Below are 15,204 nucleotides of genomic sequence, written 5' to 3'. Positions count from 1 at the left end.
ATTAACTACATTTGCCAAGTTCCCAAAAAAGTATAGTTAGTGAATAAGTCTTGCAGCTCCCGTCTTAACTGTTTGATTTTGAGGCGTAAAGAGTTTTATTAATAAATTGGTGCAAATTTATCACAAGCTTTTGTTGATATCGTTTAAACAAGATTTTGTAAAAAAATATATCTCACTTCTGAACAAAGATGGAAAGCAAAAAGTTGGTGATTACAACTTTGATGCTAAGATCATGACACTTTGGCCATCGTTAAACAACTCAGGGTCCACTGGTACACCATTTACAACGTTTAGAAGAGTCTAGAAGATGTATCCGGCCTCAAGGATTGTTCTCTATCAGGTAAGCCAGTCATGATAATCCCTGAAGCTGTTAAATAATTTTTTAAGGGCAACCCGGCAACATTATGTCCAAATTCACAAAAAAGATGTCTCTAGACCTGTATAACGTGTAAAAGGTCGCCATGGCTGCAGGGATGGTGTAAGTGAAGTCAAAAAGGTTTTAATGAGAGGCTATTCTTGACTAAAACGCATCAAAAATTCCGTATGAAGGGTTTTAGAGGTTTTGTTAATTACTTTTTTTTATTAAATTCTGACTACTTTAGAGCACATACCTTAAACCACTGGACTTCAAATTGTAGTGACAATTAGAGTCTACTGAAGTGGTGTAAGGGAAATCAAAAAGGTTTTAATGAGAGGCTATTCTTGACGAAAATACATCATAAAATTCCGTATGAAGGGTTTTTGAGGTTTTGTTATTGACTTTTTTTTATAAATTCTGACTACTTTAGAGCACATACCTTAAACCACTGGACTTCAACATGTAGTGACAATTGGAGTCTGCTGTGGTGGTGTAAGTGAAGTCAAAAAGGTTTTAATGAGAGGCTATTCTTGACTAAAACGCATCAAAAATTCCGTATGAAGGGTATTAGAGGTTTTGTTATTGATTATTTTGATAAATTCTGACTACTTTAGAGCACAGTCCTAAAACCACTGGACTTCAACATGTAGTGGCAATTGGAGTCCAAAGCCTGTCGAGTCCGCCAGAGCACTAATGTTGAAGTAAAGTTCTCTGTGAATAAGAAATTACTTTGTACCCGGAACCCATCCCTTCTATACATTATACATATTATAGTATGTATATACTTATCTGTATACCTTTTTTTCCAATTTTAAATCTTACTGCTTTGTTTAACTTGTATTCACTCTCTTCATCAAATATTTACTTTGTAACAATTGACTGACTTTTTTTTTCTCCTATGCATATATCCCAACAAAATGATTAGATATACTTTATTGCCTATGTTATCGATTAAGATATATATTCTTTAATTTTCCAAACCATATTGCTCAAAGGAATCCTCGTATGTACCTAAATTTGGCTGAGACTTATGCCTGAACCTTTTTTATACTTTGTACACACATAATTAACACATACGTGTAATTTGATTGAAATATTTGAATATATATATTAAGAAAAAAGTTACATTAAAAAAAAATTACAAAAAACTAAAAAAAAAATCACATTATCGGGTTTTGAAACTGCCAAAATTTTCTTGTTAAAATTATTATATTATAGATAAACGAACATTGATTAAAAAACTTATACTTTTTTTTCCAATGTACGTATTCATAGTATATAAATAAATAACTTACTTTTGCACAAGTGGACGAATGAGGCTCATCAAATAATGCCCAGACTTTGGGCTTTGTTTTCTGCCAAAATGACAAATCATTTTGTACGTAATCTTCTTCCCAACCAAATTTACGGGCAATCTCTTCCTCGGTTGGATTCTCTTTCTCAATGTCCAATTTATCCAAAATGGTAAGTGTTGCCTGAAAAAGTCAAAAAAAAAAAAAGTTTAATATAAGGATATACAAGAAACTAAGTGGCGAAGTGAAGACCACGTGATTAATATTTGTTGATCTTTATGATCTCACTCACTCTTTTAATTAAATTAACAAGGTGAATTCTGGAAGGGGAAGAAATGTTGCATAGGTTATGACAGGAAATAACACAAACTGATAAAGGGGTCTTGCGTGAGAAAAATTGATACTAATAAGGCAAGTAATCTACTCCAGCTAAAAAGACAAAAGACAAGTTTCATTACTTTATTTATAGCTTTGGGCAAGGGCTTTGTTAGTGTGTTTGTTTGCTTTTATAATTCTCTCATTTTTGAGTCCTCATCATATATTTTAAATCAAATCAAGACAAGGAAGTTGAGAGTGGTTTATAATATAGTTTTTAACTTTTATGCATTATGAGTTACAACTCTTCCTTAATAAACATCTTTTTTATGGATATTTTTATTAAACTATCAAGAAAATGTTGAAACCTTTCAATTTTTAAGTAAAAAACTCGATTTTACGGGTTATTATATGGATTGCCAGTCAAATTATGTTGTCTTTGTGTGAACCCAGTTTTCAAATACTGGGTAGGTATAAATTCTCTGAACTGTAGATATCTCTATAGCCACGGGGAAAGTAAAAAGTTATCAGACAAACTCTCTGTCCGCTAATTTTGAACTTTATCTTTTTAGCTTTCATATCCAAACCAGTAAAATTTCCGAACTCATAGCCCTATTAATGACTCCTATAGTTTAACCAATTAAGATACAGAGTTTTTTTCTCTTAATTTATGCAGGAGTCTCAGAAAAGGATTAACCATTGTCAATTCTACATTCTTTTCCGACATTCACATAAAGAAATATGACTATTCCATGCTACAAAGTCAATCAGATATCAGAGATATCATTAGCAGATGAAGAACGAATTGACAAATAATAATCATAACTAATAGTTATAATATAAATAATGTATACAAATAATAATGACGTCAAATTCGAAGGATCCAATAATTAATATATAAAATGAAAAACATCCTGATTGATCAATTGGCTAAGAACCTTATTTTACCAACTTCAATTTTTTTACATCCATAGAATCAAATTTCCTCCTTTGTTATTTTTAAGGGATCTTATTGGTCTTGAAATGCAATAACTTTGCTTAAAAATCTATTCAAATTAAACTAGATGTTATAAGCAATTATGAATGTTTTTTTTTTTAATTTTTGACAAAAAATGGTAAAGTTTCCTGCTAAAACCATAGCCTTGCCTTGCTTATAAAACAATACTATCTAGAAAAAGAAAAATCAAGTTTTCTCCTTTTCTTCTTTTAATAGTACACTATTTCTTTGTTTACTTCTCACATATGGTCAATTTGAAAGACGACATATCTGCTGACAGAGATCACTGTAAATTATAATACTCTTTGTTTGCTGATACAAAATAATTTATTCTCTTGGAACATAAAAATTCAAGTCATTGGTCAAAAAATGACTAAAGAAGGGCATATTTATAGAATGCTAAGATAATAAGTTGTAATAATCATCTATAAACATTCCAGCTCAAACAATAATGCAATTTACAAGACGTTTATAATGTAAGTAGACAATATTATAACTATAAATGTAGGTCACATCTTCCCCGAGTAACAAATAGTTAGGATTAATACAGATTTATATTACTACACATTTATTTCAATAGCGGGGTAGCTAAACACTCCAGGGAATTAATTGCATCAGGGTTTGAAAAAAAGTTACATGGGGTTCAAAGAAAAACTTTTGATAATTGAAATTGACGTTTGTAACCTTCTGATTGATTACTCCACATTATATTACAATGTTTATTCTACGTATAGCCCTCTTATATACAACAAATGTACAAAATTATTGATTAAACTTATCTATTTATTTTTGAAGGCACAAAAAATATATTTTAGAAACATAGTTATTTACAGTCATATATTGTATATATGTAACACACTTATATACAAACAGTTAATTATCAAGGAGTTTTTTTTAAACAGTGTCTTTAGTTTTAGATTGAGGCATTTCATAAGTCAATTGCTATTTATTAAAAGTTCATCATGTTCTAAAGAAATTGTTTCATGTAAGAAGTAATAAGCCATAATATGCCTAACTGAGTTCATAAGTCACGAACATATTAATACCCCTCTTTAAACTCAAGGGGAAATTTGTCTTAATTTTACCTCTACAACAGATTACATACTTAGATTTGCTCTAATAAAGCCATGTTGTGAAACCTTCAGAATGAAGTTCATGGCAAAAGTAGATTGAAACAATTTTCACTTTGATTAGATGTAATTTTTGTATAGTCATCCTTTCTACATTATTTAACCCATTGGCGTTATTATTATAAAAGTTGGACTTCACTGAGACATAAACATCCAAATACACTATACAACAAAATGGAGGTCTTGGTACTCCCACTGCCTAAAAATCACATTTATTTAAGCCATCGACATTTGAGTAGTTGTGAGAAGTAATGCATAATTCAAAGGCAGAAACAGTTCATAAATTAAATATAAATAAGTATAAACTGATTACATTTGTATTATTAATAAATACTAATCAAATACATTGAATACGCAAAATATTTAACTTTAAAATCTTTCCGCCTATATATTATTATTTGATTAAACACGATTTCTAGGTTATATTTGATACAACTTTGCCAATAACTATGATAACTGCTTGATTATTTGTAATTTAGTATACAAACCCGAGTTTAGTGGCACAATCTTGTGTTTAATAGTAGTTTGCTTACTTATTTGTTTATTAAGACAATTTAACCAAACTGCACCATCTTTGCGATATTTATTATTTCTTTGTTTTTTGGTTATACACTATTTTCCCCAAATGTCGACTAATGTTTAATTTAATAGCAGATAACTGTTCTCTGTAAAACAAGATTTAATTAAATTTCAATCCATGAATACTATGAAAACTAATTGGGGGTATTTAAATACAAAAATCAACATCTGTATAAAGAATTAGCTGTAATTTCTTATGTGCATGAGCTAACACGGTGGGAAATGATACTATAAATAACATTTCTCAAGATATAACTCCAGATATTAAATATGGGTAAAAAAGTTATAAATTGTTTAATTAGAAAATGTATATAATATTAGCTAGTTTATTTCTTTTAATTTTTTGTGTTTAGTTGAGATCAAAAAATCAATCTATTCATAATTTTTTCAACTTGCTATAGATAATGGATACTTTTGTGATTATTTTCAAAAAAGTTAAATATCTAACACAAGTAGTTATTGCATTTAGTGATTGATTCCCTCAATTTTACATCAAGTCTATATAGATCCTTTGCTAATTTCCTGTCAGAAACATCATAGTCAATATCCTATAAAGGTATGTCATACTCATCATGGATAAAGATAAATGTATAAACTGAATCTAATTTATATAATTCAATGTTACCTAAGATAGTAAGAACCTCAGAGGGTAAAACAAAGTATGTCTATACATATATGTATATGTTGAAAGTAATCATATTGCTTGTAGATACTTGATTTAAGAAATAAGAATTCAATCAAGCGTGTGCATTATATTTTTTAAAAATGGCAATGTTTCTATAGAATTGTATAAAGACGTTGTTATGTAAAATGAATGAAATCTTTCAGGCGTTAAGGTCAACTCATAAAAAAAGAAAAGAAAAGCTAAGTACTTTTTTTAAATATAACATTGAATGATGCCGGGTGCTCCTGGTATTTAGATATAAGAGTTGCATAAAGTCCCCAAAAATAATAACTTCTTTATGAACTTTTTTTTGGTTGCACTCTTATGAGTTGAATTCATTAATTGCATTACCAAATATTTTTTTATCCACACTTCAAATCAATGATTGACAAAAGTTTCATTGGTTAAACTGATAAATTTCTAGCTTTTAATAACTCTGAATAAATGTTAAAAATAAGACAAAATCTTGTCAAATAATAAAAATTTGTTGGAAAAAGATCTCAAATTTAAGGTTAGAAATATGTAGAAGTGTTGTTATGAATCAAGTCATATTTGTTATTATTTTAATACATCTATATAAATCTTTCGAAGTATAAAACTAATTATTAAATGTAGTACTTGGAAACAATAATAATATTGAAGATTTTTTTTTTTAACTATTTTCAAATAAAAACGACAAAAAAAATAGACTGATCACATCAAGTTCAAGTTATTAAGATTTTCCTTCTGTATTAATAATCAAATTATGTTTATTTTGAAGTATGTACTTAAAAATTGATATACGAATATTATCCTTACGAAAAATAAAACTCCAAATTGATATGAATTTTCGAGGGGAGGGGATATATTTTGTATGTTTTAATAAACATTTAATCATATGATTTGAATATATTTAATTTAAGTCCAATACAATCAAACCTGGTATAATATTTACTTGATTTAATTGTGTTACCGCACTAAGCGTCCATATCCTGTTCTCACACAGAAATGTGACAACATAAAAAACTGTATGTTGCGTGTCCTCCAATACTAGGAAAGCAGGTATATAGGGTCAGAAGATAAACCTTCAACTCTTAACTTTTTTCAAGCTAACACTGACTATTGAGTACAAACCAAGGAAATCTTGCGACATCGAAATTTTCAAAATACTTTTATTTGTCTTAGAATAGTCTACTGATGGTCCTGCAAGGGTCGTACGAGTGTCGTGTGACACCCCCTTCATCAAAGCACGACGTGTCACCTACTACCAAAAATATATCCTGCAATAGTTGCACAACCGTCGTGGGACTTGCGCGCGACCATCGGACGCAAGTACCGAGACACAATATGACATCGGGGCTAATATGAAGTAGTACCTGGGCAGTCTCAAGACAGTTGTGCGACATTCGTGCAACACTCGTGGGATAACATGCCTTCACCCATACGGTTATTGACGAAAAGAAGTGATGCGATGCGCTAAAAGTATTGAAAAATTACCTTGCGACGCCTTAGCAATGCCGTTGCGACACCCTAACGACGACAAAATGTCGTACGACGGGTTGAAATTTTTTGAACAGTTCGGAAAAATCGTAAGGCCTTGCAACCTTTAAAACTCGTGCGTAAAATCGTACGGTTATTGGACGACAATCGCACAACCTTTGCGACAACTTTTGATTTTTCCATTTTTTTGTGTCAAAACGCCTACTTAAGGCAAAATTGGTTATGTGCAATCGCCACTTTAGCAATCACTTTTTCAGTGTCTCTTGCCTGCCTGCTTAATACGAGATTGCCTTTATAATGTACAGACTTATTTAATAACATTCTTGAGTTAGATAGTCGTATAGGAATAAACTTAAAAGCTTTTATATATTAAAGTAAATATCCATAAAAATAACTATCATGGATTTTTGAAAATATTTTATCAGTTGAACTTTAATTTTTTTTTAAATAATATTTAATAAATAAAATTTGTGTGAACAAAATTTTTTTAACACCAAATCTTCTAAGTAGTAATATAAGGGTTTTTTTTTTAGTTTTAAATATATTATAAAGCAATTGCAAAAAAAAAAAAAAAAAAAAATAAAATTCATATACTATTCCTCATTTTACTAGATTATTGTATGTTTAGATACATTTTGAAGAAACTGTTTTAACATAATTTTTTATTTTTACTTTTTTTAAATCATGGAATATTTTTAAAAATAACTTTAATTTTTATCTATACATACACTTTGAAATATCACTCTGAATATAAATTATACTCTAAAAACGTTATTTCTAAAAGATGTGTTTAAATAGCAAACTTACTGCGATTAAAAGTTTTAATGATCATTACATTGTTCTAAGGCTTAAATATCAATAATAAATAAGGGATTTAGCCGCCGGGCGAAAATTATGTTATAGAGAAAACTAAGGGATGAACGAATTACTTTTTGGCGAAGCCTTGGATTGTATAATTATGAAGCAACCTACCCTACCCGTAGACTAAAAGTCAACACATATATATGTATATCAATAAAAAATTAATGTAACTCTTTTTATGAAAATATGAGACATCTGAACTGAAGTTGTTCATATTAATACTTCAAAACACATCTGACATACTATAATTTAAATATGGAACTATTGTGCAGATATGATGGGCAATAAAGAATTATATATATCTCTCTAGGGAAAAGAAAACATGCCTTGAGATTTTTCTGTAGGTATAAAACTCTAACAAATCCCTGTTAAACAGGATCTTGAGAGATAAAAACGCTTGTTTATACATATTTCATATTTGAATTGATTAGTCTTCCCTACATATTAGATTACATGGATTTCAAAGCACAATTTATTATACATATTTCCACATGACATCCAATATATCCTTGTATGAAGGTATAAATCCTATAAATATGTACTAAGGGAAGACCAGGAATATTTGCAACAATTACTCAGACTTTATTAGACTCAGACACACCAAGTAACTATACAAATAAGGATGTTTTCTCGAGAACCCAATTTCTGTGAATATTTTTAGGGGTGATGCCTGTGGTAAATTGCAAAAAAAATCCACCATAAACTTACTTTATAATATCAGGTTAATTGTAATCATCGCTAACTTTAAGTATAAGGTTGTGTATTTCATAATTATACAATCCCCAGCTCCACAAAAAATTTATATCGTTTATCACTGACTATTTAAGTTTTTGTTGTGGGTCAGATAGGATTATGGAATTCCAAAATAGTAGGACTCATGGACTCTAAAATACAATTTATTATTAGATGAGAATATAGATTATATGGGTGAGAGTGGCTTAAAATAAACTACAGGGAGCGGGGATCAAATTATCGTCTACTTTAAACCTTGATAACTTGAAGACGACATTATCAAATAAAAAACCGGGTACCAAATAGGAAAGCTATTTTTGTCAGCTGACGATACGTAGTTCAGTTAGCATCATGCCGTCATCATGTGAGGAGATAAAGAGCTATAAGTGGAACGAGGAGCTTTCGAGGTCCGCTGTAGTCATGGCTTTGGTTAATAATGGAGGTGAAATCTCCAATTCAACGATTTCTTCAACCTTAGGAGTGAATTTACGGACTGTTAAGCGGATCCGTAAGAAGCTAGAGGACACTTGGGATGTTGATGCCACCATAAAGAGGGCACCCAAGGAGGAGGCGCCGACAGGAAGGTCAGGGACACCGACTTTGTCGACAAGGTGAAGAAGATGGTTGAGGATGACCCTACCAGGTCCATGAAGGCCATGGCGGGATCTGGGCTGCCATGAGAGAACAATAAGTCCAAACAATCCAAACAATGTTCAAAATCTCCATGCAGTGGTTAACCGAGAACTGTTATCACGTCGTATCCAAGGAATTGTGGCCTCCTAACTCTCCCGACCTTAATCTTTTGGACTATTTTGTGTGTGGCTATGTCGAGAGACATACCAACAGACATCCCCATACCACCAAGGCCAGCCTGATGGACTCCATCAAGGAGGTATTCGGCAACATGGACAATGAGATGGTCAGAAGAGCCTGCGGCCGGTTCAGAGGCCTTATTGAGGCCAACGGTGATTATATCGAATAAATGGCTACTCTATACCTATATGCTCGTCATAGTTTTGATTTTCAATAAAAAAGTTAAAAAATGTATATTTTGTGTTGTTTTTTGTAGAAAAATATTTTGGCGACAATTTGATCCCCGCTCCCTGTATTTATTCGGAAAGTATAAAACTAAATTAATAAGCTTTACTGTATTTATTATTTACCAAAACGGTCCCGATAATTTTTAGAATCCTACTCAAAGACAATTTTCCCCTAAATAAAAACCCTAAATAACATAATATTTATACGTATACTATTGTTTGAATAAATCTAAAGATTATACAAGAATGTAATTTTAACCCAAATTACATTGTTGATTACTATGTATTATATCGAATATATTAGAAAGGTGATATTTGAGGTATCGTACCGCTAAAAAAAACTATCTTCCGTCTACCCTAATAGCCCAATGCATATAATAAGAGTAATAATATTGTAATGAAATATAAATTTCACTTTCTCATGTCTGCATACTATGTCTAATACTTTTTCGTGGGACTCGTGTATGGTTTTATTATATAAGAAGATAAAACAATGGTAATTAAATTTGAGGTAAAAATATATTATTATTGTAAGGATCGAAGATAACTTTATAACTTTTTTATCTTTTGACTAATGGATTTTGTTTCGTGAATTGTTATGTTCTGTAATTTTATTCAATATATGTATAATTATTTAATTTCGAAATATTTATCATATTTATGTCATAAATCTATCCTTTTTACGAAACTTGCTAAAAAATCTTAGATGTACTTTATCAATAAAAACAAAGAAATATGACTGATTATATAAGCCAAATATACCAGCCATTTGCTCAATAAATTAAAAAAATAAATATCTACATGTGCACAATGTATGTACAGTGTACATATTATACATATTTGTTTCAATCAAATTGTTGTTTGCTCTAGTATTTTAATAATCTAATCAATTCAGTTTTACTCGGCGCCTGTGATATTTTACTGATGTCTTTAGACTCTGGTATATGCCTATTTATACAATTATATAACAGCCGAAGAAGGATATTATTTATTAAGTCAACCGTACCAAAAGTCAGGTTTCTGACAGTTCTTATTCATTTTATCTAATTCAGTTTTAGGACCGATCCTATCGTTCCTTGGTCCAGTCCTTAAGACCGTCGGTCCATGGTATGGTCATTATTATAACTAATTAAACTTGAGAATAAATAAACTTGAGTGATCCCACCAAGGACCGAACTTTATAAATTTTATAGTTGATTTAAAGGACGTAAGTGGTGCGAACTTTAACTGAACAGGACGGTACTGAAATCTTCATTCCTAAATAAGGACCGGCACAACACTATCTACAACATTACTTTAATAAAAATATACTCTGTATTTTTCTTGTCAGCTGTTAATTTTTATTTTTATTTGTTTGTGAAGAATAGGATGATAACAAACTTATTTTTGGCGTGTTTCTGTTTCTTTTTTAAGGAAAGGCTAGGAAATGACATACTCGTAGATGAAGCGATACACCTTCTTTTCTTCCCGTTCTATAAAATTTATATCCTTAGTATTGACCATCACAAATAATGGATAAATAAATTATTAAGAACTTTTGAATTACAATAGGGTAGTCTGGTATTTTTATTAGAGTACAAATGAGGAATACATTTCAACTTATCTAATTTATTGTCATTTTAATACTAGTGTGACGGAAAAGTCGTTTTCAACTTCTAATCATACATTTTAATCAATAGGCATCAATAGGTAAATGACTTTCAATCGGTATGAAATTTTTGGTAGCTTAATATTTCAGGTACAGGTACAAGTTTCCTAAGTTTTTTTTTATGTCCAATTATTTGTTTAGCTAAAAAGAAATGTTTCACCCTAAGATTACTAAAAAGTCGTTTTCGACTTTTTATACTAAATTAGTCATGTTAAACTAATACTAAATGTGGGGAAAAAGTTGTTTTGTTGTTGTTTAATATGAAACCTCGTTATTCATATATCAGGAACAATGGATTGGGTGGGATACTACATAATGTAGGTTTACTCACCTAAAATTATGCTGGAATAGTTTCTTGCTCTAACACGTATTTTGCATTGGTCTATCAACTTGAATTAATCGATGGTATGAGTTACCTATTTGATACAATTCCTGTGGCCCTGTTCCTCTCTAAATGTTTATTTTCTACTAAAGAAGTTTTTAGTTTGATTGTAAATATCCGTAGCTATTTCTCCAATGAACCAAACATAATTAGCATATTCTTTTTAAACAAAGTTCCTTATATTTTTGCCTACCCTTTATTTATGCTCTTTAATCCTTTTTTCTTAGTCGTTATATGCCAAATTATTGGAAAATGGCTAAAGTAGATCCCATCTTTAAGAAAAGAGATCCTTTTGAGTCTTTTAATTACAGAACTAAATCCCTTACTAGTTTCTAACCAAGTCGGGAAAATAATGGAGCAGATCATTAAGCAGTTGCTACAATAATTCCTCAAGAGTAATACAATTAATCCTTGAGTTTCGAATCTATTTTTTTTCTGAGATGTTATTGTCAGTCGTTGTAACTAAAATTTTGACCATGTTGTAATATACTTTGATTTCAACAAGGCCTTCAATATAGTTCATCATAAGGAACTTCTCTTTCAATTGTCCAACATTGGTAGAAAGGTTCTGTTGTTACAATGGGTTAGTTCCTGGTTGACGTATAAGATACAGAATGTAGTAATCAATTCAATTATTTTTGAGTTCTGAGATTACTTCATCTGTTTTGCAAGGTACTTGTATCCACACTCTTTGACGTTCACATTAGCAATTTAGTGCATATTTTTTTGGAAGATATATGTTTATAGATTGAGGACACGAATATCATTTGCTATTATTTAATCTCTGTTGGTGACGTTTATACCAAATTTCTTAACTGGAGTGTTATTTGGAGAATGTCTATAAATTTTTTTTCTTCCTCTCTCCAAAAAAGAGTTCATCCACCCAAATCTTAAAATGGGGGATAATTAGTTATACTAAATAATTAACATCCGTCGTGATCTAAGATTTTAGAAGACAATACACTACCAAACGATTGCCAAAATAAACATGCGAATAATTAAAAGAAGTTAAGAAATTCTTAACCCTTTGTTCAAGATAAAAATTTATGTCCTCCTGATCTTAATGTACGGATCTAAGATTTGAAATCTTTCCAGAATCTACCTGATCTAGTCCTTGAGGTGCAAACTGGGTTAGTCGTTTTTTTCCTTTACTGGGAGATAATGAGAACTATCGATGCAAAATCAAAAGATCTAACATAATCACTCTTCATCATATGTGTGCAATTAATGATGTTATTACTCTCCACCGAATTTTAACTAAAAGGATAAACTTATCACTCCCACCCTGGATACAAAATAAAGGCTACCTCTTCTAAGAAACGAGAGTCTCTGTTCAATACAACATCTACATTCCAAAACCAAATATAGACATTTTCAAGCATATTTTTTTATTAAAGATGGGATAGTATTTGGAGTTATTTGCTTTCGCCAGGGAATAAGGCTCACCTCAGGCGATTTTTTTTTGTGTGTGACATATTAATATATTATTTAAATTTTAGAATTAATTTATTTTGTTAAGTCTTTTCTTTGCAATATTACGTTATTTAAAAGTTTTTCATATTCTTTTCTTCAATTTATTACTTTTACTGAGAATGATTATTTTTATTTTTATAAACATGAATTTTAAGTCGACCATTATAGGCTTTGTTTATCGACACTGGTCAAAAATAAAAAAATAACCGTAGTTGTTCATTTTTTTTTCTTTTTGAAATCTACAAGCGTATAGAATAAAAATAAGATGTACATCCCCTTTATATAGTCTCAGATATAACCAACCACTTAAGTTTTTTCTCTTAGGATTACGTTTACTACAGACTTCTCGTGGTTTTTACACGTACTTAAAATTATCAGGGAATTATTTATCATTGAATTTATTTTATAATATACGCTTTATTGAAATATTAAATATTTTTTGTTTTTGTGTCGTATTGGGATATAGAATAACAAAAAAAGCTCTATAAACCAACCCATTTGTAAAGGATCCATCTCTAAAAAAAATTTCTTTGGAAATTAAAACCCTAATACTAACATTTTTGTATGTCTACACTTATTTGAATCAATCTAAAAATTAAAAATTTCCGTAGTTTTTCCACAAATTATATTCAAATTACTATGTTAAGACTGTTTTAGAAACACATTAGGAAAAATAAAATAAAAAATATTTTTTCACAAATTAATATATACTCTTTTCAATGTACTATAAAAGATTAATATATAATCAGATTTATATTATAGATCAATATTTACCATTATCCTTTTCAAGTCTCTGCCATGGCATAAACATATAAAACGATAAAGAAGAATGCGCAATTAAGAAAATTGAAAAATATATTCTAGATAATTTCTCTGTATAAAGTGTTACAATACTTCAAGTAAATGAGTTCAAATTATATGAACTGATGGAAAATTAATAAGTAATTAAAATAAAAATACTTTTATGAATATAAGACGTTGAAAAAAATATATCCTTAATCGAAAACTGTTATAACAGCAATACTTAGGGATTTTACAAAAATAAAATTTGTATTCTTATTGTTAAAACCATAAAAATTTTATTTTGGATAAAAAAATTTATGAAATATCGTGTAACGAACTTTTGGAATTAAATAAGTACCCATTAGTTTTGATAGGATTGTATATTTTATATAAAATAATTACTACAAGACTACATTTTTGTTGTCATCGCTGTACTTCTTAGTTCTCACATTGAAAAAAGAAAAGAAGAATCCAAGAAATTGAAGAAAAAAAAACAACAACAACGGAACAAGTTTTAAGCAATGTAATGTTTGAGGTGACAATGACCAGTATTGCGAATAAAATGTAGACTTAAACAACTAATTAGCCTTCTTGACTCGACGTAGCTCATGGACAACGATAGGGAAAAATTATTCTCTTGAACTTAATGTGCCCCAGTCATTCTTATAGAAATAAATATACTTTATGTATATAGACTTAGCACAAGACTCCTAGGCTGGATAGATTAAATGTAATACTATAATATTTACTTATACTAAATCAGTGTAACTCGATTTAACCAATTAAAGAAACATAAAAAAAAAGTTTTTTATAAATCTCAGGCTGTTTAATATCGCAGTTTTCTAATGGAGGATTTAGAAATTATTTTTATCGCTCGAACTCTGGATGCATAATAGAAGATATATTTGAGGCATTATACGGTGTTGTAACATTTTACCGGTCTACCCTATTAATCTACCACAAAAAAAAAAAAAAAATATATATAAATTTAACTTTCCTTCGTAAATACATAATTTCCCTTTCTAATGTGCACGTACATATGTAAAGTAAAGGTATCTAATACTTGTTGTCATGACTAATGTATTGATGTATTATATACGAAGACACAACAATGGTGATTGAATTAAATGGGTAAATGATTTGATTATTATTATTGTAAAGGTCAAAAAGCTACATTGTCAAATAATTACAAAACCATTAGAAAAGAATGACAGCTCACATGACACAAAATGATTTATATTCCATATAGCTTAGAACCTTTCCTCATCTAGAAAGAAGAGGATAATGTTTTTTCTCAGAATCAATTAAAATTTACAGGACTTTAATGGCAGAATGAACTCTTATTTATATGCCCGAGGAGCCATCCTTTTTTCTCCTCCCTGATTGATTAAAAATTATCAGCTCCCAATTTTGAGTATATTCAATGTACAAAAATAAATTCTTTCGCAAAATTTGAAAAAAATTTAGAAAT

The 15,204-nt window shown here is 29.7% G+C and overlaps 1 protein-coding gene across 1 annotated transcript in view; it reads right to left on the bottom strand.

Moving 5' to 3' along the window:
• The window catches only part of LOC121118468 (potassium voltage-gated channel protein Shaw), a 275,596-nt gene that overhangs the window by 131,758 nt on the left and 128,634 nt on the right, over positions 1–15,204 (bottom strand). The window contains exon 5 of the mRNA XM_040713050.2: positions 1,654–1,833. Within this exon, the coding sequence (XP_040568984.1) occupies positions 1,654–1,833 (180 nt within the window). The remainder of the gene's footprint in view (positions 1–1,653; positions 1,834–15,204) is intronic.

Source organism: Lepeophtheirus salmonis, chromosome 5 (assembly GCF_016086655.4).
Source record: "Lepeophtheirus salmonis chromosome 5, UVic_Lsal_1.4, whole genome shotgun sequence".
Lineage (NCBI taxonomy): Eukaryota > Metazoa > Arthropoda > Copepoda > Siphonostomatoida > Caligidae > Lepeophtheirus > Lepeophtheirus salmonis.
This window is presented reverse-complemented; position numbering and strand designations above follow the sequence as displayed.